We start from the raw sequence: 27,988 nt of genomic DNA, 5'->3' as shown, positions 1-27,988 counted from the left end.
TTTGTTTACATTTATTTATTTCTATTTTACACATCATTTTATTTATTACTTCATAAAATTTTGATTTTGATAATTCAAAAAAATCCTTTGAAAATATATGTTACATTTTTTCCGAATCTTCTAGTAACATTTTATATCTTCCCCCCGTGATTTCAGATGAATCTTCTGCTACTTCCGATGTATTAGATAGCGGTTTAAAGCCTCTCATGCTGAAATTCGTGAGAAAGTAAGGGCCCTTAGAAATCTGCTAAAGATATGCGTTAAAATATAAGGTATAATAATACATTTCTATGGGCTTTAAGCGCGATGCCATTACAAAAATATAATAAGTTATGTTATAATTCGGTAATTAACAATTGATAAATATTTGAACTGATATCATGACTAGTATTGCATGACTATTAAAAATAAAGTTATTGTGTAATAATCACTTTAAAATTCTTTTCTATTCATTAGAATCTTAAAAGAAACTAGAGGATCTTTTAACATATTAATGAATTGTATATTTATTTTACTTTTATTAAAAATTACTTAAACATTATCATAATTACATTTTTCTTTTGAATTTCATGGCTTCCCTAGAAACTCTTAATCAATTTACTTAAAATTAATATTTTTTGTTTAAAAAAAAATGCAATTTAATATTGATATTTATAATAATAGTTTTAATTTTTCTTTTTATAATATATACAATTATTTCTACATATTCTGAATGTCAATATGAAGATTGGCATCAAAATATTAAGTTCTAAAATTTATTCTTAGTATTTATTAATATATTAAATATTTTATATTCATACTATTCTCAACTACACGTGAAATTAATTCTAACTATAACTTACAAAGGGTTTTCCAGATGATGTTTCAAGAACGGACGATGTTACTAATGGTTTGAAGTGTTTTCCGAAAAAGCTCGATCTCCTAAGATACCTTAGAAAAGCCATTCTGGTTTTCTCATTCATGTATATGTGAAATATGAAGATGAACAAGCCCTATATTATTCATTAAAAGTAACACAATCATAAAAGTTAGGTATTGTGTAATTAGATCTAATTAATGAAAAAAATATTTAAAAAACTGGGGAAATTAATAAGTAAAATTTCTATTGAATTTTCTTATCGAAAAATAAAGGAAGTTTATTGTCTCAAAATAAACAAGTGATAAGATGATTTGTGATAATGTAAATATTCAATCAATTATTGATAAATTATATTTTCAGAACTGCAAGGAGTAAAAAAAAACGTTTTTTTATTACCCATAAGATCTAACTAATTTGAAAATATAAATGTAAGAAATGAAAAGATTCTAAACATTTAAAAAAATATTATTTCACTTGAAATGAGTTGAGCAAACAAAATATATAAGCGAATAAGAGCGTTTTGTAGCTGATAAACATGAATCCAAACAACCAGGTTATTCCAAGAATACACAAGAGCAAGAATGATCCCTTCAGCCATTTCCTATGCCAAAGAAAAATATTTATAAAATGATAAAATATAAACTTCTTAAACCATTGTTGGTGCCCTGCCCTCTACATAAGTATAAATATGAGAATCTAAAAATATATATAAATATTTTTGAAATAATTTGTTTTCTATATTTCTTATATATACTTAATTCCTTTCTTTCCTTCTTTCTTTCTTTCTTTCTTTCTTTCTTTCTTTCTTTCTTTTTTTTTTACTTTCTTTCTTTCTTATTTACTTCCTTTCATTCTTTGCTTCTGTCCTTTATGTATATAAATTCCATATATTATATAATTGCCCATAATTTTTAAAACCAAAATCTCCCGGTTTTATCGTTAGAAGGTGCTTTGATCTGCATGACCTTTAAGAGGGAGTATATGAGAATGAATATGTTCGACAGTATGACAGCCAATACGGGTCCCAGAAAGGCCCAGATAAATCTCTTCTCGGTACTTAACCAGCAATGTTTAGCGGTGCCATACCCGGAAGGCATAATCGCGTAACTCGCCCCTACTATTATGCCCGGTATACCTAACAATAATTATTTGAGAGTGAATAAAAGATTTCGATTGATACAAATTTTGAATTATTTAATTTATAAGATTTTATGATATTTCCTTTGCTAACAAACACCTAAAAATATGTTATCGCTAGGGTTTCTCAATACTTATCCTCTACCCTCTTCGCTTCTAGAAGCTTACAACCTATTATTTAAAAGATATACTGATAAATGTCTCATACCCACTTTCCCTTCCGGGTTAACACTGCCTAGCGGCTTCTAATACTGCGGGAATTAATTTTCAGGATCGACTAAATTCTCAGTGAAGGGGGGGGGGGGGGGTAGGAGGAGATACAAAAACATGACGATTCAGTTAAAATTCTCAAGGGATAATTTGTACCATAAATTATTGATCCTCCATTTGTCCTCATTCTATGGAATATTATAATATCTTGGCATTTTCAATTAATATACTTTCTTATCAAATTATAAGTTATCATTAAAATAATTACTTGTTTTGCTATATATTCACCTTTCTTTATAATGTTTTTTTTGTTATGATTATAATTTTGAATATTTAGCAAGATAATAAAATTTATCTTTTTCGGTATAAATTAATTTTCTAAGAACTCATAGTTAGTCGTCTAATTTTTTTTATCAAGCAAATTATAATTATATCCCTTTATTTTACAGTATATAGTTTAATTATTTTCATACAATTTCCATACAATTACATTTAATTAGATAAAATCTAAAATATTCACTGGTTTCAAATTGCACTCACCTATCTTGCATAGTTAATATATATTTTGTCAGTGTATTTTTTAAGTTTAGTTAGGGAGGGTGGGGGGTAAGAGAGGGAGAGAAGTGAGAAAAGAATAAGGCGGGAGGCGGGACCGGCAATGCTTGCATCAACTTCCTTTAAAAAGTCAATTGTGACAGATTTTATGCTCAAAAGTCAAGATTTTGATAACCCTATTTTGACCCCTTATATTTGGTCCATTTGGAGTTTTTGTTGACCCAAGTATCTTTATTGGTGGGGATATTCTTTTATACATTATTAGAGCGAAAGATCCATGGGTCAACACAAACTTGAAAAGGACCAAATAAAAGTACTAGTGATAAGATTTGTTAGTACCATCATTCTTTCTTTCTTTCTTTCTTTCTTTCTTTCTTTCTTTCTTTCTTTCTTTCTTTCTTTCTTTCTTTCTTTCTTTCTTTCTTTCTCTTCTCTTCTCTTCTCTTCTCTTCTCTTCTCTTCTTTCTTTATTTCTAGGGAGTTAATTTTAGTTGGGAGAGGAGGGTAGAAAGTTTGTCATCAATGCATCAAAGGGCTTAGGAGGACGTAGAAGCTCTTTGCTACTAACTATCCATATGTATTACAAATTTATTCAAAAAAAAGGGTAAAACCGTATCCGACTAAGTAGTAGTATATCTTGTAAGACTTCTCGTCGTCGAACACATTTTTTAGCAGCACAAACAAGTAGACCCCTTCTAGGAGAATCCACATAAAGGTGGCTTGGAAAAAGTAATGCAAAAGTAGCGCCACCAATTTGCAAACTAATTTGTTGTGGACAAAGTTGATTCCAGACAGGAAAATTATTTCGCCGAACATCAGGCATAAACACATGTTTTTATGAATAACGTTTCTTTCGGTGTGCAAAGCTCTGAAATACATTAGTAATCATTGATTAAGATAGAAATTTTTTTTTTAACTGTAATAATTTAGTGATTATAAAAAATTTGATTAATGATAGAAATATACTGCACAGTTCTTTAGTATTATTTTTTTTTTAATTTATTTGCTTAATTTAATTTTAATAAAAAATAAAATATAAGTTAGTCTCCTAATAGTAAAGGATTTTACATTATCTAAAAAATAAACTATTATACTCTTCGGAAATAAGTAGTGTTGTTAAACGGCTCATTTCAAGCCGATTTTTAAATACGGCTAACTTAATATTTTATTAGCGGAATTTATTATGCAAGCCTTAAGATTTTGCTCAAGGTGGCACAAAGGTTTGAACATCTATTAATGAATCTAGAGGCTTAGACAATATATTTCTGGCTAAAATATTAAAATCGAGTCGTTTAACTACACAAGAAATAACCCTAGTATACATAACTCCCTACAATTCATTAGTATCAAAATTATTTTCTATAATTCAGAAATATGTAAATTAAATTGTGGAAAAATTTTTGAGAAGGCAAAATAAAAAGGGGAACGATGATTTCGGAAGCGTTTCGGGAAAAGTTCTGAATATGGGTTCATTCATAAATATTTGCTTTTCCTTCTATAATTCCTGTGCTTTAAACATATATTACCCATTATTTAGTTTTATAATAATGAGAAAAACTATTATTTTTATAAAGATCGAAATTTAAAAGGTTGAATGTTTTTTGACACAAATTTATATTGACACGACCTTAAAAGTATAAATTATAATCTTCAAAAAAAAGAGATTACCTTAATCAATACATTGACGCAATTATGTATCTATTTCTATATTACAAAGATTAATGAATAAAATATTGCATATCAATAAAAGTAGAAATAAAATTAGATCTTTAGGAACACATTCCAGAATGTTCCTAAACGTGGAGAGGAAACGGGAATGGATTATATTCTTTTTTTTACAGGAAATGGGATTGAAATAGGAACATATAAATGCTTTTGTTCTGGGTCGGGTAGCAATACTCATATGAAAAGTTTTCTCAAAGAAATATGACTATTATTATTAAAATTTATAGCCATTTTTTTTTTACAATTTATGATGGTTATTATAAAGATAACTTTTTATCCCAATTTTTTAAAGTCTTCATTTTATTTACCGAACTTTGACAAAAATAGCGAATGTTATTCCCAGGCATATAATGGAAACTACCAGTCCGACGTTAGTTATCAAATCTAATACTAGGGTGTTGATAGGGATCAAATCCGCCAGAACAGACTGGTAATCTGTCAGTACTGAAAAACTTGTCGTGTGATTGCATTGACATTCCAATCTTGATTTTTCGGCGAGTTTGGTGGTGCAACCATGATCGTCCCAATGCAGATTATTCCTAATTTGTTCAGAATAAAATATAATCTATTTATATTATAAATAGGGGCTGTAGGGATTTTTTTAAAAAAATGTAATTAGTTATTAGAATATATACTAGTACTAGTGTTGAAACTACCTATCTTTCGTCAACTATAAAATAAAGTAGCCATATTTTTATCCAGAAATCTAATCAATCTGAGGCTCAACTTAGAAGCTAAATTCAATTATTTAGTCTAAAAGCTTGATTAAGACACAATAGACATGATCAAAGTTAGGTAATTTAGCATAACTATCACTAACCTGCACATCTTATCAGATACCGCATTAACCAAAGTAATAGCATAAAATTGATAAGTGTGTATAGCTATAAGAATAGAGTACAGAGCTCTGTTCAATTCTTATTGAAAAAAAAGAGTGATTAAGTTAATCTACACAAATACATTTACTTTAAGGGATGACGAGAGAGCAATATGGGAGTGACTGATAGATTTTGGACACAAAAAATGTTGTCTCCGATAATAATGGAAAGTTAAACAAATTAGGGAATTCTTAAATTGGCAATATAAGGATCTCCAGATTGATTTTTTTTCACATCGATATAGAAAAAGTGATGAGAGCGCTCCAACTCTTCCTTTCTCCCAATCAGTAAAAAAATCAGATAAAAACTAATAACCTGGCAGAACAAATATTAATATTTTAGGTTCCCTTACAATAAAATTAATTGAAAAGAATGAATAAGCTTTTGATGGAAAATTTTATAAGGTTTGGAAAACAGGGATTTCAGGATTTCTATCTGCAGTATTAGGGATATATCTATCCCCCTCCTTTAAGGCTTGGCGTAATTACCTTCCAAAAATTAAAAATGCGATTCTTGTAATGAAAAAGAAATAATAAAAAATTATAATCTATGAATATTCACCATAAATATGCAAATTTCTAATCAAAACAAACGAAAATAAATTTAACTTTCCATCCCACTCCCAATGGCATAACCCACTGGCCAGAAAAATTTTTTTATTTGCAGCCCTGATCATATGCCTTCCTTTGGAATTATGGTCTCTATTGATGATTGTTCAATATTTGTCATGGCTTATAGAGGAGGATTTTTATAAATAGCTTCCATATATTCGGACACGGCTCCCCTACAATAAGGTAGAATCTATTATTCCTTCCCTTGCAAAAGTTATTTGTGCTGAATAAATTATGCGTGGATGGTGGGAAAAAGATTTCTTATATGTAGCCGCGGTATCGAGATATTTTATTGTGCACAGGCATTTCATGAATTTTGTAAAAAGTGCAACTATACCTGCAATATTTGTTTAACCAGCCCCCGCCCAATGTTTAGGAAATATTTTTAATGGCGGGGCTGGTTAGGCTCTTTATTTTATATTATATAACCTATTTTTTTTAATTGAACTTATAAAATAATGCAAAATTATAAAATAAAAAAAATGGATTTTTAACAAATTGGAAGTCTCTTCTGCTCATTACGAGGCATAGAAATTTTTTAAATTTTTCCCGCCCATCTCTCCGCTCAGTCCATTGTCTTAGAAAATATTTTTTTAATATACTCTCCCAATGTTTCAAATATTTTAAAAAACTCACAACTAGCCCGGACCCTGGGCGGGCGTGGTTGCGCGTGCTAAAACCCGCTCGTTACATAACCTCTAATGAGGATAACCAATCATTTCGATCGTGTGTATCTTTATTTTTCGAGCGGATATTAAATAGGAATTGAAAGTTAGCAAAATACGGTTAGCAAAAAAACTAATGAGGTATCACGATACCTTGGATATACTTTTTGCGTTTTTTAAGGCTCTGCAATAAATTTCTTATAAATTTTAGGTAATACGCAGCTTAGTGACTTTAATTTTAAGTTAAAATAAAATTAACTTATACTTATTTTGAACGTTCCAGAAGGCACATCGATATGTCTTAGTATCCTTAGGGTCCAGTGCGTAAGATATTGTCAATATTTGACTAGCCTTAGGAGATCCAGCTATATTTACCATAACTGATTCATTCTGGTTAGCTCAGTCTTGGAGAAGTAATTTGGTGTTCACAGATATTATGGGATGGCTTATACTATATTTGTAGCTAGATTAGAAGTCACATAAGGAGGGAGTGGGAAGGGAAGTTAGAAAAAAATGATATAGTATATGTAAAATAAAAAAAATAAAAAAATCTCTGAGTAAAATGTATCAATCTACGTAGTTTGAATCTAGTTATATCTTGCGAGAAAGAGAGGGGGGGAGAGAAGAGAAGAGAAGAGAAGAGAAGAAAGAAAGAAAGAAAGAAAGAAAGAAGACGAAAGAAATACTTTCCATAAAAACTATTAAAATAATAATAATTAGCTATGCCAAGCTGAATGGTATCAAAAAAATATTTAAACTCCAGTCATGACACCGATAAGCATTAGCGTTTAAAAAAAATAAATCTAGATCCAAAAATGGCGTCTCACCAGCTGATTTATAAGCAACGGCGCTTCAAAATGGCAGTTTAATGAATGAATCTTCATATATATTTTATTTGGATGTAAATAATATTTACATTTTATTCTTTTTTTTTTAAAAAAACAAACTTATTATCTCCTTTAGTCTCCCCCATATGGTTAGGGTCATTTTTGATAAGCCGTGCTTGATCGAACAGATTATTCAAGTTATTGAAGGCTACGAAAGAAACGAACTCTTCGTAATTACGTGGCGTAATTTTGTTTTTTTCGGGATTCCTATATTCGATCAATTGGCTAAATAGATTGACGGAGACTTCCTCTTTTTTCGCGCTCTTAAATTTCGAAAAATCGCTAGCGGAGTTAAAATTCCAGGTTTCCTTGTCCTTGAGTCCGCTGACCATATCATTTTTTATGACTTCCGTTTTCGAATTTTTTTATTTTTTCCCCCGAATTATATAAAAATGTAAAAAAAAAAGAAATTTGGTATTATTAATATTTTTTACCATTGGGCCTGTATATTCCCCTTAGAATATCTGTCCTAGTTATACTCGCAAAATATATAATAAGTGCGCACAAATTGAGCGTTTACGTTTTACCGTAATTTTTTAATTAAAAAAAACGTAACGCCTCCCTCGTTTAAATTGAGATTGTCTTTTTTATTAATATCCGTCGATTTCTAAATTTTAAATAAGTTTTTTAAAAAAAGGATATGTTATTGAAAATTATATTATCGTCTGCGTTCTTATTTCTTTAAAATCTTAATTTTCTTAAATTTCCTTTTTTTAGGATTATAAGTATAAGTTTATTTAGATTACATTTTCAATATAATAATTACAAAGCGAAGAATTAAAAAAAAAAGTAATGTAAAAGCAAACTAATTTGATTTTTTTTATATGGTTGCTAATGCCAAATGATAATTTTACCAATTTGCGCGAGGTTATTTGAAAGGCAGCGCACAAATTGAACGTTTATGTTTTTCCGTAATTTTTAAATGTATAAAAATAAACTTAACGCCTCCCTCGTTTAAATTGAGGTTGTCTTTTATATTAATATCCGTCGATATCTAAATTTTAAATAAGTTTCTAAAAAAAAGGATATGTCATTGAAAATTATATTATCGTCTGCCTTATTATATCTTTAATTTTTAAATATTCCTTTTTAGGATTATAAGTAAGTTATTTATAATTACATTTTTATATAATATTATTACAAAGAGAAGAATTAAAAAACGTAATGAAAAAGCAGACCTATTTTCGTTTTTTTTAAATGGTTGCTAACACCAAACGGTAATTTTACCAATTTGCAAGACCATTCGAAATGCATTATTTAGACTTGCAACGCAGCGTTTGAAAAGCTCAATTTGTGCTCACTATAATACAAATTTATTCAATATAAAACTTCCTGATCACAGCAGTGGCACGATGTAGGTGGGGGGGGGGGCAAAGACAGAATTTTCTTCTCTATATGAGAAAAACGAGAATTTCTTCTTCTTTTTTTTGTTGAATATTTTCTAAATTCTTGTTTATAAATCATTTTTTTAAATAACTATAATTTTTATTAATTATTTTTTTAAAATCATTTTATAAATAAAAAAAAACCCAAAATTCAAATCTTAAATTTATAAAATCAAAAAAATAATCTTGTGATGAAAACTTCAAACTAGAATAAAACCCAACCAACAAAAATTATTTTCTTGAAATGAAGAATCATTCAAAAAAATAAAAAATAAATAGAAAATGGGAACAATAATATTCTGTATTTCAGAAACTCTATTTGAAGCCTATTTTTAAAAACTGCTAAACTATACATAATTCATCCAGAAACATCGCCAGCCTAAAGATTTTGATCATAGATAGGTACGAAGATTTGGACATCGTTTAGTTTAAATCTCGATGATATTTTTCTGACTAAAGTATTTAGATATCCGTTTTTTTTTAAAAATAGCGGCACAAATTGAGCCGTTTAACAACACTAAAAATAAACGAAAAACTTTTATATAAAAATAATTATATTTTTTTTTTGGTGATAAATGTATTGGATTTATATTAGCATTGATTTATTATTAATAATAGATTAATTTTAACTTAATTTTTTTTTTGGTACCCTTTTAACCCCCTTTATGCTTTGATTTATTGTAAAATACAAATTCCGTCTTAAAATTTAATTCTGGCCGATTTTTTCGCACAACTCCCTTAAGCGGGTGAGTTCTAAATTCAGCTGGGATTCCTTCGACTCACCGGTCCGTTTCCTTACTATGGAAGACTGGGTGGAATTGCTAAGCTATCTTGGTAAACTGGTTAGTTCCGAGCTTGGTATTTTTCTTGCATTTGGCTAAACCCAAGCCATGATTTAGTGATTACAGAAAAATTGCAATGTTCGTTCCAGTTATCATGGTCACTCTTACTACTTTTGATCCTCAAGCTCAGGACCTAATTAAAAGCTGGGTAAACAAATTTTGGTAAGAAAAAAAGGATTTTATCTTCAGACTTGCATATCCAGATCATTAAATCCAATTCCCATTTGCCTTATTAACTCATTCCCCCTATTGATGTTTTTTCATTTATATTTTAAATCTTATTTTATCATTGTTTTATAATTTGTATTATATTCTATTTTCTTTCGGGTTAGAGAGATTAAGTTATACTATCATTATCATTAATATTTTTAAATTTAGAAAATATTTTAGCATTTTATTCTAGACCGAATTATTTTCATGCTAACCGTTTAGATTTCTGTTACGCCACTGCCGGAGTATAATACCATAGAAATTCATGGTTCAAGTAGAAGATTTAACTTTTATATTATTTAAATAATCTTTAAAGAATATGCAGAGTTGGGAATCCTAGTTCATGGAATTGGAAAAATCTAATTAGTATACTTATGTTGGGAAAATTGAATTCAGATTTTTCTTTATTATGTTGAGCCAAGATATCAACATTTTTGTCTATGGAAGATATAATTTGGTTCAAAGTCGCCGTTTTTTCTTGGTTATTCATCGTATTCCAAATACCTTTAGATATTTTTGTTTTATAAAAAGATATTATTATCATATATATATATATATGTTAGCCATCAATTTATTATTTTGTCAACTTTAAATCATTTGAAGCGCGTTTTTTAAAAAAAATTTAAAATTTCTGATTTTACCGGAAATGTATTGTATCTTGTTTGGAATACCTCTACCCTATGAATTTCAGACAATTTTTTTTTCTATAAACTTTTAAACTTAATATAATTTATATTTCGATTTTCCATACGTTTTTTTTATATATAAATTATAAATGAAACTCAAAGATTAACAGCAAAATTATCTACAATTCATAAGATAGGTATTCATTCCAACATGATAGATAGAAAACTTTTCTGATAAACCAAATTTTAAAATAACTCGCTCAAAAAATGGTTTAAAGGTTTGAAAAAATAACACATTATACCACGAAAAAGAAACATATTTTGCCGCTATAACATATAAACTATAGTCTCTTAAATTTGGAAAAACTTTATAATAATTTCTAATTTTTTCTTTTTTAAAGAAAAACGATATCATTCTGATTGATTATGATTGATGTAAGCCCTCAAAAATATAAAAGGGAAAATTTATTATCACTTTTAAAGTAAGAAATAATATTTATCCAAATCTAGTATATAGTTTAAATAGCTGAACCGATTTTTTAAAAAAATATCTAACTCAATATTTTATCCAGAAAAATATCCTGTACTGCTCACTGATTGAACAAATGTTTAGGCATCTTTTAGTGAAATCTCGAGGCCTTAGGGAATATTTTTTTCTGGCTAAAATATTGAGTTAGCACTTTTTTAAAAAAATTCAGCTCAGATCGAGCCTAAAACGCCTATTGGGTAAGATTATTTTTAATGGAAATAAATATGATATAATTAAAAATTATATTGGAAGTATTAAATTGCCTTGAGTGTCGGGGTCTATGAGCTTGCTAGAAGTGCTCCCTATACTATTCATAAATTTCTTAGAAATCTTCTTTTTTTCGTCCTTACCGTACCCTCTATCCATGAGTTGCTTTTCTTGGAGCCTTATGATGTCGTTTAACAAGACCGATGTCACTTGCAGATCCACGGGCCTGAACCCGCTCATATCTTTAGTAGAATTCAGTAAAGAAGAACTGATTTCAAAGGCCGGTAAATTTTGACTCATCTTTGGAATGGAGGAATTATTAAATTTTTTTTTTAAAGATTATCGAAATCATTTTTGCTTTAATTAATGTTCATTTTTTAATAAGTATACTCGTTTTGTTCAAGAGTGAAATTTTTGGGAAAGATCATTGAATATTATAATGTTAATTGTAATATAACCTATTAATTTTTTCCTATTATAACTAAAATTAATTAGAATATTTTAACCTGTTTATAGTGTTGTAATGGCTAGTTTTGAGCCGATTTATAAAAACAGCTGACTCAATATTTCGTCTAGAAAAATATTACCCAGGCCTGAAGATTTTGCTCATAGAAAGAACATAGGTTCTAAACATGTATTATAGAAATCTTGAGGCTTAGGAAATATTTTTTCTGGCTAAAATATTGAGTCAGCTGGTTTTTAAAAATCGTCTCAAAACGAGCCGTTTAACAACACTGCTTGCTTATACCATATTCCATAAATTATTTTTTAAAAATAAATAATTCAAGTTTATTGCGTGGTGTTTTATAATGAAGGACTTGAAACTATGAATTGAATCGATTATAATAAACCTTACCATTTTATTGATTTCGGAGAAAATAGGTTTGACGCATTGCGAATAAACAGTTTTTCCCATGATATTTCTCCCGGTCGTTGTATTCTTTAAGCAAATCCTATACGCTAACCCTATAATGATATAAAAAAAAAGTATTTTTTTAAAAAGCAAATAAAGATAAAACAGGTTAGTTCTGAATAGTGTTGTTAAATTACCTAACTCATGACCATCTCTATTGTGGTCAAGTCAAGCTTTTAGCCCAAAAAACTGAATTAAACCTCTAAGATGATTCTCAAACTTGAAGATTGGTTAGAATATTTTTGGATAAATACATAGCTACGCTGTTTTAAAGTTGACTAATGTCAGGTAATTTAACAATACTAGTGTTCTGAATATGTAATTTCTATCAATAATAAAATACTTTATTAGGGGGAGAAGAAAAAAAGATGCGTCAATTATATTGAACCTTGAGCTTTATCGGGACAGGGTGCAAAGGAATACTGTTCCAAATCCATTTTGTCCCATATGACACCTTCCTCGGTTAAAACTTGGCATTTCATGTTCGCCGATAAGTTTAGCAACGTTACATCATCACTTTCGTCGTAATCGTTTTTCGGGAAATTTAACGATACTATTTTGGTAAATTTCTTGGGCTTTTCGTAAGCTTTTTAAAAGATATTTTAAAATAGGAAAGAATGAGAATTTTGTATAGAGTAAATATTACATGTATCTAATGTTTATGAATGGTTTTTTACAAGATTATTTTTTTTATCTAAGACAACGCAATCAGCCTCTCTACTTCCATTTACCTCATGTTTACCCCCTTTTCCCTCCTCAAATCTCCTAAGTTAATTACTAAAATAAATTTTGTACCCTAAATCCTCATCTTCTCCTTTCATGTAGATTGTAGACATTGAAATATCACTTAGTTTTACTAATTATTTCTAAGATATAAAAATTGTACCATCTACTTTATGCATCACGTTATCTCAAAAATTAAATAGTCCAAAAATAATTTATTTTATTTTTGAATTATTAAAAAAAAACACTTATTTTTGTATTTTTTGAATGATTAATTTGTTTTTTTTTGTTTCTGGGACAAATTCTTTAGACAATTATATTTTGTTTTAAATTCTAATAAAGATCTTACTAACACTTTTTATTGGTGTGCTATATTCTTATCAGCCATGCAATGCGCATGCGTCAAAGATATCATTTAAATATTACTTCTTTATTTCATTAAATATTTTTAAAAAAATTAAAAAAAAAAACACATGCATATTGCCATAATATGTAGGTAAATCAGGTAATGAGTTGGTTTATTGGTTGCATATAATTAATATTTTAATAAAAGTAGCTTGTTTCTATTATATTTTTAAGGTTTTACTTTAATAAACCTTAAAAGAGAGTTACGAGATAAATCAATAACGGGGTCATACTAGTAATAACAGTAAAATAAACAATGTTCAGAAGAAGACTCAGAAGATATCTCAAATACGCTGTAATTCAAACCTCCAGAACATTACATCAAAATTCAATGTTTAATAGAAGGATTAAAAGTGGGTTATCTATATTATAAGATAGACACTTTAGCCCTTTAATAAAATATAAAAAAAACTTGATTGGGCAATTAAACATTCTAATTGGAGTTCCGAAAAATTGGAAATTATATTGTTGGGCCAAATATCTATTATTCTTTCGTTTTAATTTACCTTACTTTATATATGTCTTTTTTTTGTATGTGTTTATATTTATAGACTATTGATTTCATCCACATCTATAACTTTTATAATATTTGGACAATGATATATATATATATATTTACACCCAATTTATTGATAACCCTTTCATAATGGGAAAATGGTTATACTTTACTATTTTTATTGTTTAACTTATCACTCGTTCATTTATAAATTATATTTCACATTTGATGTTATTCATAAATCTTTTCAAATTAATAATTTTAATTAAAAACAAACTCAATTTATAAAGAATTTGGTAAGAAATACTTGCTTCCATATAATTATACATGTTGCTGAGGGGCAGTTCGAAGTTATCCATCTTGAATTAAAGGATATAGAGGGGCATTTTTAAATAAAAAATATCATGTCTTCAAAAATATACGCATTGGGGGGAAGAAGCGTAATTTTTTGAGCGTTTTTTTTGCGCAGATTCACGATACGGTACGCGATACGATAACATCGGTTTATAAAGAAAAAAAAATAACCATAAATGATACTTTAATTTATTCTTTTAAACAGCTGGGTTATTATAGCCTCTGAAATCAGCTGGTTAGGAAATCATTAGAAAAAATTTTTTTTGCTTATTATATACGATGTGAAGGTAATTGACAAATCCAATTATATTCTTGGTCGCAATTCGCACTGGACCATATAGTTCCATCGCTTCTTGCCGCATTCAATTCCATATAAACGCAGTCCTGTCCATCCCTTGGGTGCATCGACTTAATTGCATTTCTCCTTTTGTTATTTTTTTTTAGCCAAATTATTTCTTGTAATTAAAAAGTATCAAAAAAAAAGGATAACTAATTAAATTTATAAGAATAAAAAGATTTTTTTTTAAAATTTAAAGTTTTGATTTTGCCGGAAATGAATTCTATCATGTTTGGAATACCTTGCTGTTAACTTTTTTAACTTTAATATAATTTATATTAGTATTTCATAGATTTTTTTTATATTTAAAATTATAAATGAATGAACGGCGAAATTATCCACAATTCATGAGATAGGTTAATCTTAAACATCATGCTAGGAATTACATTCGGCGTAAAATCTAAATGTTACAAGAAAATATTTTAAAAAAACCATCTCAAAAAAAATGATTTAAAAGTTGAAAAAATAACACATTTCGGCTAACATAAAAAATTATAAATATATTATATCTAACCTGATTCCCTTATATAACTCGCTCAAACTTATATAGTCTAATCATCTTTAATTTATCAAATTTTTCTTCTTATATTTTTAAATTTTTTTACGACTTAAGTCAATAAACTTTTTAAAAAAAACAATTTTGAGAAAATTAACGTTAACTCCCGGAAAACGCTTTAAGATTTCCCCAACATTTGAATTTATTTTAGCAAGAGAGTTTTAAAATTAACCAAAAAAAGTTTGTATTTTTTTTTTTGCAAATTTATTAAACTAGCAAATTCCTCTATATATATATAAAAAAATTTGAAACACTTTTTAAAATCTAAAATCAACTCTTCCTTTGTTGTTGTATTTTCTACGCGCTATGTTTATCAAGAGACCTTGCAGAGGCACCATTTAAACTGCCCAACCCCGCCTGGATTTTTTAAAAAAAATATTTTCGGCATGGCCCGGATTTTTTTGAAATATATAATATTTATTTTTAATTTTTATAATGGCGATTTCAAATATTTGGTTTTAATAATACGGCTGGGCTGGGTTCGGATTTTTTTTTAAAAATAATTTTTTAGGCCCGGCCCAGCGGTTATATTTTTAAAAAAAAATTAAAATACGGCCCTGCCCTAAAACCGGGCCGGACTGAGTTTATGGCCTTTTTTTTGCTAATCAATATTAGATTTAGCTTTAAATTGTTTATTTATATATATATAATATATATAATTTATAAATAATTTTTTTTTTTTTTGTTAATTATTATTATATGTAATATTTATTTTATTTAACAATTACAAGTTTTGTGCAAATTTAAATTTAAAACATTTTCCATTAATTTTTTTTTAAAATTTCGTTCGTAAAATAAAATTATTTAAAGTTGTATAAAATATTGGTAAGAATAAAATAAATAATGTTTATTTTGACAATTTTATTTTGCAAGTAAAATTGATTTTATTTTCTACTACAAATGTTTCTTAGAAACACTCCCTTTTCCTTCCTAGTTCAGCACCTCTAATTTTGCAAAAATTAAAAAATAATGGAAATGTTTTAAATGAAATCTGCCCAAACACTGTAGAAGTTTAACATTTTTTTTTTACCATCAACTAATTGAATTATTCTCTCTTATATAAAGACATATATATATATATTTATAAAACGATCGGTCATTTTACTTTAAATTTTTTTTAATATAAAAATTAGTTTAGGCTCTTAAATATTTCCTTCACTTCACTTTACTTGTCTTCTCTTTCTATATTATATAATTTAAAGTAGTGTGTAATAATGTATAATCATGCGTAAACTACCATAAATAACCTATAACTGGAAGGGTTCCCATCTGCCCACGCAAAGCTTTGGTTGCCTATGTTGTCAATCCTATGCAGGCCGATCCAAAACTTGTTGTAGTTAATCGAACCATTATCCTTCTTTAGCTTAGATCTGGCATCGCGGGCCTTCGATTTGAGCAATTGTTCTATGTATATATCTTCGATGGCATTTAAGCTCAACAAGTCTCCCCCTTTCACTGCGCATTCCTTTCTCGCCTTGTACCAATTCATGAGGGCGGAGGAGTGAAAATTAAAATAATAACAGACCCTTTCGTATTTATAATGATCTCCGTGGCAATATTGTGGTTTGTCGCTGCAGCTAAATCTTAGCGTTAACATCGGTTTAGGATCTCCGCTATCGTTGGAAGCTAAGTTTATGTAAGGGCAAGCGTCAGACGGTAAAAACGTCAGTATGGATGGTAGGGAGCAATTCGCTAAGCCGTGGCATCTGCGCAAAAATTGTATAAAAGGAAACATTTTTTTTTGAACCCCATTTCGCTTTCCTTTTCTTTAAAAAAAATTAAATTGTTTATTTTGGGCATCTTATAAAAGACATATTAGTCAACAAAATAAAAAGGTTAATGATAGTCACTCTACCAAGTCAACGTATAGCAATTTTCTAATATACCGACCAAAATTTGTTAAAATGTAATAAGACTCTTATAATTTAACATATATTATAACGGAATCACGTGGTGTAGTCCGGTGTCCCATATATCATCCTCTCAAGGATGGAACCACCAAGTTAGAATAAAAAAAAAACATGTTCATTGCCGGGATTCGAACCCATAACCATCGGATTGGTAAGCCACCACGCTCTTGCCGACTAGGCCACAGAGGCTTTCCAAAATTCACGATTTTTCAAATATATATTATAAATAAATTTGGTAGTGCCTATTCAAATGAAAAATAAACAAAATTCAAATTTGATAGGCAATACCTCAAGGTAGAGTCTATCATTAACCCCCAAAATAAACCTAATAATTATGGGCGCTTTCTAGAAATGTGGGGAAAAAAATGAAAGACGTTTTCAAAAAAATGAAAGACATTTAAACGATTTATGAAAGATTTTTATTTATCTATTACGATAAGATAGATAAATAGTAAATTTACCATAAAATTAAAATCAGGATTTAAGAAGAAAAAAAAGGGATGGGCTTGGTTACCTTTTTCTCATGATAGCCAAGATTTGCGGAGCGTGACAATAAGTATAAGGGTCGTTAGGGTCGGGGTCAGAAAGATCCCCTAAATAGGCGAACTCCATCGAAATATGGTAATTCGAGGTCTCCATTCCATTTCTGCCGCAAACTAAATGTATGTTTTCCTTGGGACTGAGAGTCAACCTCGTAAGACCTTTTTATACGGCAAGATGTTAAATAAATAAGATATTTATTAATCTTCATTTTTACCTATGTCAAAAATGCAAAAATAAGCCAAGAAGAGGATAAAATACAATAATTATGTTTTGTCTACCTTTTCTCGGGAGAGATAACATATACCTCTGAACTAGTATTATCAAGGGCTAACTCAAGTTTTATCCAGAAAAATATTACCCGAGCCTGAAGATTTTGCTCACAAGCGGCATAAGAGTTTGGACATCTATTAGCGAATTTCGAGACTTGGGCAATATTTTTCTCTATCTAAAATACTGGGTTAACCTTTTGATCGGCTCAAATCCAGCCATTTAACATTAAACTTTAAGGCAAAAAATGCATCAACTAAATAATTATTGTATTATACAGGAAAACATTCGATTTTTTTTTTACTTAGGCAAAAAAAAATTTGCAACTTAACCAATTGCACTTTATTGCTGCATTCTACTAAGAATTTATCTCGAAAATCTACCTAACATTGATGGTTTTTTAAATTAGACTTTTGAAGATTCTTTCAAGGGCTTATAAACAGTCAGACTTTTTGTAAATTATTTTAATGAAAATTTATGGCCAAATTTACATTTTACGTTTCCAATCTTAAAGAGGTAAACCCATAAAGTGGGATCCTTTAGGATTCCTTCTATTCCATTCCATGTTGGCATTTATCAAACCGTTTCTCAGCTCAAAATAAAAGTGTAATTTGGATTTAAATCATATGGTATCTGGATGGGGAATCAGGTGTAACCTCTTTGAAACGAGTAATACTCTAGATTCTATTTTTCTTTTGTTATATCTTGTTTACCTTGACTCACGTTTCTTTCGAGTGTTATTTCTTCCAATATTTCGCAATCGTATCCAGAGACATTATTAGGACACAGGCATTGATATTTGTATTCTAAAAAAATTAACATAAAATCGTATTCTTAAAAAAATACAAATTTTGGGGGTTTGAGATAAGATATATCTCTCTTTCTTTTTCTTTCTTTCTTTCTTTCTTTCTTTCTTTCTTTCTTTCTTTCTTTCTTTCTTTCGTGGTAAAAAAAAATAGTGTTTACTATACATTTTAAATACCATTTGAATGTATGTATGTTGTATAATTATTGAAGTCACCTTGGGAAAAAGATTTTGGCTTTTGGCAGATAATCTGCTTCCTATCCAAACAATCGGAATTTGAGAGGTATAAATTTAGCAGAGAAGTGTTCGATACTTTCAAATCGGGTTGATTATTTAAGGCTAAGCATGGGTGTATCCTACTTTTCTCGTCATTTAACTTTGTTATAAATTAAATTATTCGTACCCCGATTAATATATAAGAATCTAATAATAAAAAACAAAAAAAAACAAAACACGTTGTTTTATATTTTGAAACGGTGTTTGAATATAAGGTATACGATAGATTTAATTTTTTTTCCATTTTGAATATATTTAGACAAATTATCTGGGATTAGAAAGTTTGAAGGAATTTAATAAAAAAAATTTCTAGAAAGACGGGATAAAAACTCGTATGATTGTTCCAAAAATCCTGGCCGGGCTGAAAATTATCCAAAATTTTTTAACAGGTCTATGATGTATAACATCTTGGGTTTGAAACATATTTTACTCCACTCATTTGCTTTCTAAATCCTACATCCATTCTTCCAGGCATGACATACCACGTCAACAACAGAGCTGAGATGGCACATCTTGGATCACCTATAGGGGGTGAAAAGGTCATTGAAACTTTTTTAAACAAATCCCTTAGTATCCAAATTAAACATTTATTTTATATTTACCTGCCCGCCCATCAATCTATTTTTTTAATAAAAAATTATTTCAATATATCTAAAATCCTCCACGCCTTAAATATCATCTCCGATCTTCAAAATTAGTGACTTGCTCGTTACTCACGAAACCCATATCAAGGGCCATCCTGGCTTCAGGCCACTCTTCCCAGCAAGTCTGGTAGTATTGGTTTCCGATCCCCGATACAACTATCTCTCTCAGCCTCTTCTAGTCTGGCTTCTCAATCTATTATCGATAATGGATCTGCTCCTTTAGATACTGACTTTTCTCAGGCCTTCACTTTTTGGGACAGCAATTGCCCATCCACCCTTTGTCGTCCTGCCCCCAGCATTCAAAAAGACTGGGATGCTCCTTTGATAGCCCGTTCCGTTAAATGCCTAATTTCAAACAGGTCCTTTGAGGAAAACCCCAATAATTTAGTATTGTATACAAACTCAGGTTACGAATGGCTGGAAGCCATTAGCAGGTCCAATCTTTGCCTCCTCTAGACTTTTGAACAGCTTCGCATTTCCATAAACTTCCGCCTTGGCTGTAATGCCGTAGTTCTTTCCATATTGTGGCCATCGCATCGAATCGAAAACTTACCATTCCTTGCACTGCAAACTTTCTCATGGACGACAACCGCGTCATAAATCTATCAACAACATTTTCCTAGCTGCCCTCAAAAAAAGTTAATATCCCATCCATCCTCGAACGAGTGGGCCTCTCAAACGAAAACGCTTTACGTCCCAATGGGATATCTCTCATTCCCTGGACTAATAGTCTCCCGCTAGATTGGGACTATACCTGAGTTGATTTTGCAGCAAAGTCCATCCTCTCATTTTCTAACATTGAAACTGCTGAAAAAATACAAATATGCCGATCTCACTAACACAGTGTTCATTCCTATTGTTACCAATACCCTAAGCATATTCCGGAAGTGATGCCCTCAATTTCATTCAAATCATAGGGAGACTTCAATGAAGTATTTTACCTTCGTTAGAAGATTTCCCTGGAAATCTTCAGGTCCTATTTTTTTAGCATTCACTCTTCCCTAAAGTGATTTGCGCCATTTTTTTTTCTCAGTTCTTTTTTATACTTATGTATATATTTTTTTAATTCATTTTTAATATATACTTATTTGTTTTTTTCAAAATATATATATTATTTTAATCATTTAGTGTGTATATCTTATTTCAAAATAAATAAGATGATTTGGAAGAAAGAAAAAAAATTAATATTAAATTTTTTATTAAACATCTACAACATAAATTATTGATCAAAGTGAATATTAATCTTTTGTTAATTTTGTGAGATTCATTAATTATAAATAACTTTTAATTCAAAAATCATCAATATTATTTATATTATATGTCCATAATATAAAATAATATAGACCTAGAGATTATAACTCCTCGAGTAAAATCATGGTAAAAAAAAATTTATTCATATAAAATCGTTTTTTTTTAAATTTTTTTTAAAAAATCCTCATAAATTTTGATCCAAAATTATATTTAAAATTCTTTCGAGAGGTTATTCAAAAAAAATATTTAATTTTTTAAAAAAAATCAATTTTTAGTTCGGACTCTTAAGAGGATAAACTTTTTAAGTAAAATAAATTTAATAAAAATTATTCAAGTTTATTTATTCATTTTTTAATCCTACATTAAAATTTTCTAGCTTTTCACGCAGGTCCCAAGTTTTCTCCTTTTTTCTTAGTATTCCAAACAGTTGTCTGATCTGAATTGAACATGATTTTTGGATTTAAAAAAAAATATTATATACACACCTTTAAGTAAATCTAACCTGTCACCTATTATGTTCAATCAATAAAAAGAAGAACCAAACAAATCTGTGCGTAGCCAGAAATTTTCTACAGGAGTGGGGGGTAGGGCGGAAATTTTTTTTTAAAAATATGCTGATTTATCCTTGGAGCATTAAAAATTTATCAGAACTAATCATGATATATAATTTATTGGAACCAATCATATTTTTTAAAAAATGATCATTTCGAAATACAAATAATAAAATATTAGGAAATGCAAAATATTTAAGAGCGATTCAATGGCATATAATGATACCTAGACTAACGATGCATTCATAATAATGCATTTGAAAGCGTTCGTTGAATGCAAATCAGCTGGATCCGCCATTTTGGTAACCCATGTAGTTCATAACTTGCTTCCATATTATCACGATGATCAGACAATTCGTCAGACATAGGAATAAATTGGCCTCTCGTTTAAAATTTTTAATAATGATATGGATAATCAAAATGGCGTCCCCAGCTGTTGTCATTGATGTGCACTTTTAATGAATGCCTCATCAGCCTTAGGTATTTTAATATATCACTGGAGCGAATATAATATTGCTAAAAAATTATTATTAACTCACAATAATATAGAGCAATATATTAAAATATAATGATTTAAAATGTTAATTAAAATATCGTTCGTATAAAAGGTAAATTTATAATCTTCTTTGCATTTTGCGCCAATTTTTAAATGCTTTGTTCTATGTTGGGGGGGAGAATTAGAACTCTATGTATATTAAGCAAAGTTAGTCCATTAAATCAATTTTAAGATGCCCATGTTTTTGAGATGAAGGTTTTATACATTGTAATGAAGAGAAGGTCCTTCCCATTTGTTCTTGTACTAACTAATTAGTATTGTTTTCCAAATAATATTACAATAAATTTAATATAATTGGAAAAAATTTCTAAAATATATATTAAAGTAATACAATGCTTTCACTGCGTTTCTTGGAAGATTATCTACTAAAACTAATCTTTCACAACAGCAATTTAAATTCTGAAAATTAGTTGGCTTGCAGATACATTTATATCCTCTGGAATAAAATTCAACTAAATATTTTTTTTTCAATATTCCTCGGAACAGATGGAAGATATATATATTTGTGTAAATTGTATAGAGCCATTTGATGTAATTACAAAGCGTTCATTGATTTGAGTCAAATAGGTATCCAAAACTGGAATAAAAAAGGCTATTTTTTTATAGTAATCTTCAATTGAGTACACGTTACTAGTGGAACGATTTGTTTGTCTAGTTGAAAGTCGAAGCTTGTGAATCTCAAATCATATAATTTCGCTTACGTCTCAACATATGGCCGATATTATCTTTTAGTTTTTCCAGTTGGAATATATTAATATTCGCGATTCTCATAACTTTAGCCAAATCCGTTGTAAAAATATTGTATAATGAATAATTTCTTAATGCATTCTAATGTAAAAAAAAAACATCATCAGTGGGTTTGAATCTAATAACGTTGTCATCTTCGGACGAAATATCTGGTTCAGCGTATTCTGATATTTATATCCAAAAATAACTCAAAAATAGTCTCTTTAGATTCAAAAATGCCGTAACAGCTTGATGTCGAAGGCTCCATTTTATCGGGACTAAATTTTGTCTTTTCTTTCTTCCTGTGGCACAAGAATTTTAAAAAATAATTATATTCAGCCTAATATGTCTATATTCGGATATCCCAGCGTTTCAATACACTCTAGAAATTTTGCTTAATCATAGTTATTCATAGAGATATATTAAATAGTAATTTTTTTTGGTTGATAAAATTTACATATCCCTCAGTGTTCAAGGTTTAAAAAAAATAAGAAAATAAACTTAAGAATACTTAACAAATTCACAATTCATGAAAACCTTCCATATTTTTTTTTAAAAAACTTTTGCTCCTAAGGTTGGGTGGGGGACACTACCGTTGGCTACGAGTCTGTCCTGAATTGAATTCACTACTCAGTATTTAGAAGAAAAAAAATTCTAAGATGACCAATTAGGACGCATCCATTTCGACATCATAACAAGATAAATTAAATATAATGTATTTAGTTCGTAATTTAAAAAAAACCTTGAACAAAGGATGAAAATTTGACGGTGAGATAGATCTGTTTGAACTGCCCGTCCAAACCCATTTGTTTTCTAGGAAGGCACCAGAGGTCCAGATACCTAATACCTTATTATCTAGAATGAATTTTGGGAAAAATTATTAATAATCTTTCTATTTTATAATTTAATTATATCATTTGTTGTTTATATTTATTTCCAACTAATCATATTTTTTTGAGCGCGTTTTTTTTTTTTTAAATTTTAAAAAAAAATCGGATTTTACCGAAAATGCATTCCACCATGTTTAGGCCGCATTCATAGTGGATCCGATCCGACACGATTTAACAGCTGATCGATTTTTAAAATCTGTTTATGAGATCAATTTTTTTTGTAATAATATTAATTTTGTCTTTAACTCTATGCATGATAATAACCTAAGAAATATTGGTTTTAATAAAGAAAAATTGATTCTCATAAACCGATTTTAAAAATCGATCAGCTGTTAAATCGTGTGGGATCGGATCCACTATGAATGCGGCCTTAGAATACCTATCTTATGAATTTTAGAAAATTTTGCCTTTAACTCTTCGAGTCATTTATAAACTAATAATAAATGAAGAAAAAATCATTGGGGAAAAAAAAACTAAATATAAATTATATTAAATTCGAAAGTTGATAGCGAAATTGTCTCATATTTATAAGGGTAGGTATCAGTGTTGTTAAACTGCTCGTTTTTAGCCAATTTGGCTAACTCAGTATTTCATCCTGAATACTATTGTTCAAGCCTGAAGATTTTGTTTGTAGAAGGAACTTGGGCATCTATTAGCTAAATCTCGAAGTTTAGGTAAATATTTTCTCGCTAAATAATAAGTTAGCAGCCGTTCAACAACACTATAGTAGGTATTCCAAACATGATAGAATACATTTCTGGTATAATCAAAAATTTAAAATTTTTTAAAAAAAAGGCGCTATAAAAATAACGCATTCCAACCGGAAAAAAAAATACTTTGACGGCTAACAATATACCTAAAAATATAGTTATAATAATAAGTATAAAATATTTATAAAATGATAAAATAAATTGATATACGATACACATATCATGGTAACAATTTATTTTTTATAACCTCAGTTGAGATTTAGTGTAATTTTTTTTAAAAAAATAATAAATTAGGCACTCTAATTCTAATGTTAACATTAATTATTTATAATGGCCCTATAAATTTTAGTCCTCGCAAATGACCAGTTTTTATATAAGTTAACGTCCATTTTGCTTATTCCATATCAAATGTGTTATTTTTCCAACTTTAAGATTTTTTGAGGGGCGTTTTTCCCCCCTAATTTCCGGTATATTTAGAAAATCGACTTTAGTTAACTTTGGGAATCTAACATATTTAGATCATTATTTTTTTTTTGCCCATAAATCTTTCAAATTAATTTAATAAATGAACTCAAAATGTTAATGGAAAAAATTGTTTGAAATTCAGTAGATTAGGTATTTTCAAACGTGCTAGAGAGAATAATATTTTCTAATTAAAATTGCTCATAAAAAAAACGATTTTTAAAATTTGAAAAAATAATAACACGTTGACGCAAACATTATAAATAAATTAAATCATTATGGCAAGGAAAGACATAAAAAAAAATTTAGCCAATTTAATTTGCTTCTTATAAATAATTAATACAATAGGGAATAGAGTGCTTATTCGTTATATTCCTGAAGGCACTTGGAACCTTTTAGTTTTAAAATTTATTATACCGGAGTTTTTTGATAAATGTTTCAGCATGATTGGAACACATACAGTGTAAAATTCGGACAATTCAGCCATGAACCTTAGAACTATTCCTAATTTATGACAAAGTTGCTTTTTACAAAAATTGACAGAAATTGATTGGACACGCCACTTTGGATTTTTATAAAAATTTTGATATAAAATCATTTATAGGGGCAAACCAAAATCGGCTGATTTAAATGAATTGATCTTCAATTTAGGATCATACGTCATCCTGGTAAGGGACCCAAAGAAAATCTTTTGTCAGGAATCCTTAAATTGTTGCGTCACTGAGATTCCTCCTCTACTATGGTATCTTTCTTCGATTCTCTTGACAACTTTAAAGACATCTTATTCATCACATTATTTTCTACCTTATGAAAAATCCTTAGTAACTTGTCGGGCTATTTTTTTTCCTTAGCATTTCACTAATCTTGATTGATCCGACATAAGCAAATGGATTTTTCCCATTAATTTGGATAATTAAGAATCTTCCACAATCCCATTATTATCTCTCTCTCTTGAGCTTCCTTTTCAACAAAGATTTATATTTTAATCTCTCAATTTTTTTTCCCCTTACCGACCTTTAACAAATCTCTTGAAAATGTTTGCTATCATTTGAAATCGAAAGTCTCAAAGAAGGGTTTTATCTGCCACCACTAGTGTTGTTAAACGGCTCGTTTTGAGCCGATTTTTAAAAACGGCTAACTTAATATTTCATCCAGAAAAATATTACGCAATCCTGAAGATTTCGTTTATAGAGGGAACAAAAGTTTAGACATATATTAACAAAATCTTGAGGCTTAAGCAATATATTTCTGACTAAAATATCGAGTTAGCCGTTTTGAAAAATCGACTCAAAACGAACCGTTTAACAACACTAGCCATCACCATACCGTTTTTATTTGCCATTTAAATTTTAAGAATTTCATTATTATGTGGTTAGATTCTTCTATTTATCTATTTCACAATTTATTATAATATAATTAAAAAAAAATTTTAAATAATAATATAATGGGTTCATAAAATATTCGCCTTCCTATTTTTATCATAATGCCTCATTTAACACGACATTTACAATTTATCCATTTTTAGTATTATAAATCTGGCAAAGATTATGAAAATATTTTTAAAAAAACTTTGAAAATCAAATTTGGAAAAATATTTTTATTGTTGTTTATAAAATTTTAAATTTTTTGGCCATAACTGAAATAATAGAATAGGAATCCAAAAGGATCTCTATTCTGGATTCCTGCAAATCTTAAGATAAAGATTTAGGTAATGAGTAGTATATTTTGTAAAGTAGTTATACAATAAGAGAATGTGTACCCGGCATATTCCCGAATTTAAAATTTTCTATATCTTTTATGTCCCGCTTTGAGGTTGGTGTGAATAGGATCGTGCTAATATTCGAACATAGACTCCGACTTTCGAACCAATTATATCCTAAGTTGGTATCTCGATGCATATCCAGAATGATCCTCTTGACGCAGCCATTTTCTACGCTCTTAAAACCTTTGGGGCATAACGTGGGCACTAGCGATTCTGGGTTTGTGTATATTTGCGAAATTAAAAAATATCAAAAGCGCATAAGCCAGGATATTTCTACAAAGGGAGAGATGGTGGGGGTAGGATTATTACTTTTTTGAAACAATTAAACATTTCTTGAATAATAAATCATATTATTTATTAGCCAATCATATTTTCGAAAAAATGACACTTTTTGAACTCAGAGCGAATATAATATATGCATACATTTGGGGAGCGGGAGGAGAGGGGTCTAAGGAGGATATTTTTTTATTAGCTTAAAATGGCTTTCACAAAAGAGTGACATACTTCTGAAAGGGGGAGATTTTGCCTCCCCCCCAGGTTACGCCTATGAGATGCTTGGGGATCCCTGAGAGTTAGAATAAGATAACTAGTCTTTGTGGGGAAAATTTATGAGACTTTGATTGGAAAATCGCTAAAATTGTAAGGGAAAACCGGTTATTTCCATAAAAATGAACCTAATTTATTAGTGCCTTCTTGGCTACCTCCAGCTAAACTGCTAACAGCTCACCAGATTTGAAAGAGAGTGATCGCTTGTAAACAAATGAGATGAAACGAAAATGCTCAGGACTAACAGAAAAATTTGCCAATTTTAAACTAACATGGAGATAGATTATGCTCACTTAAAGGCTCATCAGAATGGAAAGAAGAAGTTCAAAGTTAACATGTTGGATAGGGAAGAGAACATCTTACCCTAAGGCATACCGGAAATCGAATATACTTTATTTCCGCTATATAAAATAAACCCGCATGCTTTGGGGTGGCGTTTTTTGTATTTATAAGTAGAAGAAAATAAAGAATAAGATAAAATCAATAAGTATTATAATATAAACCTGTGATGACGAAACAGGTTCCTCCATTTTTGCAAGGATTTTGTGGACATCTCAGATTCTTGATAGCTTACAAAAAAAACAGTTTTTTTATTCAAATATACATAATTATACTTACTTTTGAAAGATTGAGAATGGAGCATGCCGAGTAGAGGAATGAATATTATGTGCGAATACATAAATTCCAAGATTTCCCGGAAGTTAGAATTCTTTTAGCAGAAATCAGTCAACCATTTTCCGCTAATTTTTTATTTCTTCTTTTCTAACTGAATTTTATTTATTTATTTTTTTTTGTATATACCAGAACAACCAAAAAAAAATGATTATTTTTCTTTTATCTCAAATTAATATCAAATAATTTCCTCATTAATAAATATACAAAAAAATATATAATATTTTTTTAAATTTTATTATTTTTTTAACACTTAGATAATAATTATTACGAGTAAAAATAGTAAAATAATTCCAATCAAATGTTT

At 29.0% G+C, this 27,988-nt stretch overlaps 2 protein-coding genes across 2 annotated transcripts; both read right to left on the bottom strand.

Annotated features, from left to right (window-relative positions):
* Positions 1-100: 100 nt before the first annotated feature.
* On the bottom strand, positions 101-7,018 carry LOC135928840 (adhesion G protein-coupled receptor L2-like). Its single transcript, XM_065465304.1, has 7 exons — positions 6,906-7,018; positions 4,795-5,025; positions 3,373-3,629; positions 1,778-1,994; positions 1,334-1,460; positions 843-992; positions 101-247 (listed from the first exon to the last, which is right to left on the bottom strand). The coding sequence occupies exons 1-7, from the start codon at positions 7,016-7,018 to the stop codon at positions 101-103; spliced, it is 1,242 nt and encodes a 413-aa protein (XP_065321376.1).
* Positions 6,926-27,771, bottom strand: LOC135927856 (latrophilin-like protein LAT-2). Its single transcript, XM_065464080.1, has 15 exons — positions 27,628-27,771; positions 27,513-27,578; positions 26,461-26,676; positions 23,382-23,494; positions 18,852-19,011; positions 18,544-18,636; positions 17,535-17,721; positions 16,358-16,816; positions 14,496-14,641; positions 12,628-12,825; positions 12,183-12,292; positions 11,383-11,626; positions 10,337-10,468; positions 7,588-7,873; positions 6,926-7,103 (listed from the first exon to the last, which is right to left on the bottom strand). The coding sequence occupies exons 1-15, from the start codon at positions 27,686-27,688 to the stop codon at positions 7,040-7,042; spliced, it is 2,535 nt and encodes an 844-aa protein (XP_065320152.1). The 5' UTR covers positions 27,689-27,771; the 3' UTR covers positions 6,926-7,039.
* Between the last annotated feature and the right edge of the window lie 217 nt (positions 27,772-27,988).

The sequence above is a fragment of the Gordionus sp. m RMFG-2023 genome, chromosome 4 (assembly GCF_954871325.1).
Source record: "Gordionus sp. m RMFG-2023 chromosome 4, tfGorSpeb1-WG-v2, whole genome shotgun sequence".
Lineage (NCBI taxonomy): Eukaryota > Metazoa > Nematomorpha > Gordioida > Chordodea > Parachordodidae > Gordionus > Gordionus sp. m RMFG-2023.
The sequence above is the reverse complement of the archived record's forward strand: the minus strand, read 5'-3'. Positions and strand labels throughout refer to the sequence as shown.

Bases quoted from the DNA above. Each gene is read 5' to 3' on its own strand.
- LOC135928840 (XM_065465304.1), bottom strand. From the start codon at position 7,018: ATGGTAAATATAGCTGGATCTCCTAAGGCTAGTCAAATATTGACAATA. The intron at 1,995-3,372 runs GTTTTACCCTTT...AATTATTGTTAG, and splicing joins CTACTACTTAGTCGGATACG to GTATACCGGGCATAATAGTA. The intron at 993-1,333 runs GTGAAATAATAT...TGAATAATATAG, and splicing joins GTTTGCTCAACTCATTTCAA to GGCTTGTTCATCTTCATATT.
- LOC135927856 (XM_065464080.1), bottom strand. From the start codon at position 27,688: ATGTATTCGCACATAATATTCATTCCTCTACTCGGCATGCTCCATTCT. The intron at 26,677-27,512 runs GTTTATATTATA...ACACAAACCCAG, and splicing joins AACCTGTTTCGTCATCACAG to AATCGCTAGTGCCCACGTTA. The intron at 12,826-14,495 runs GTATATAATAAG...TCTTTTAAAAAG, and splicing joins TTGTCAATTACCTTCACATC to CTTACGAAAAGCCCAAGAAA.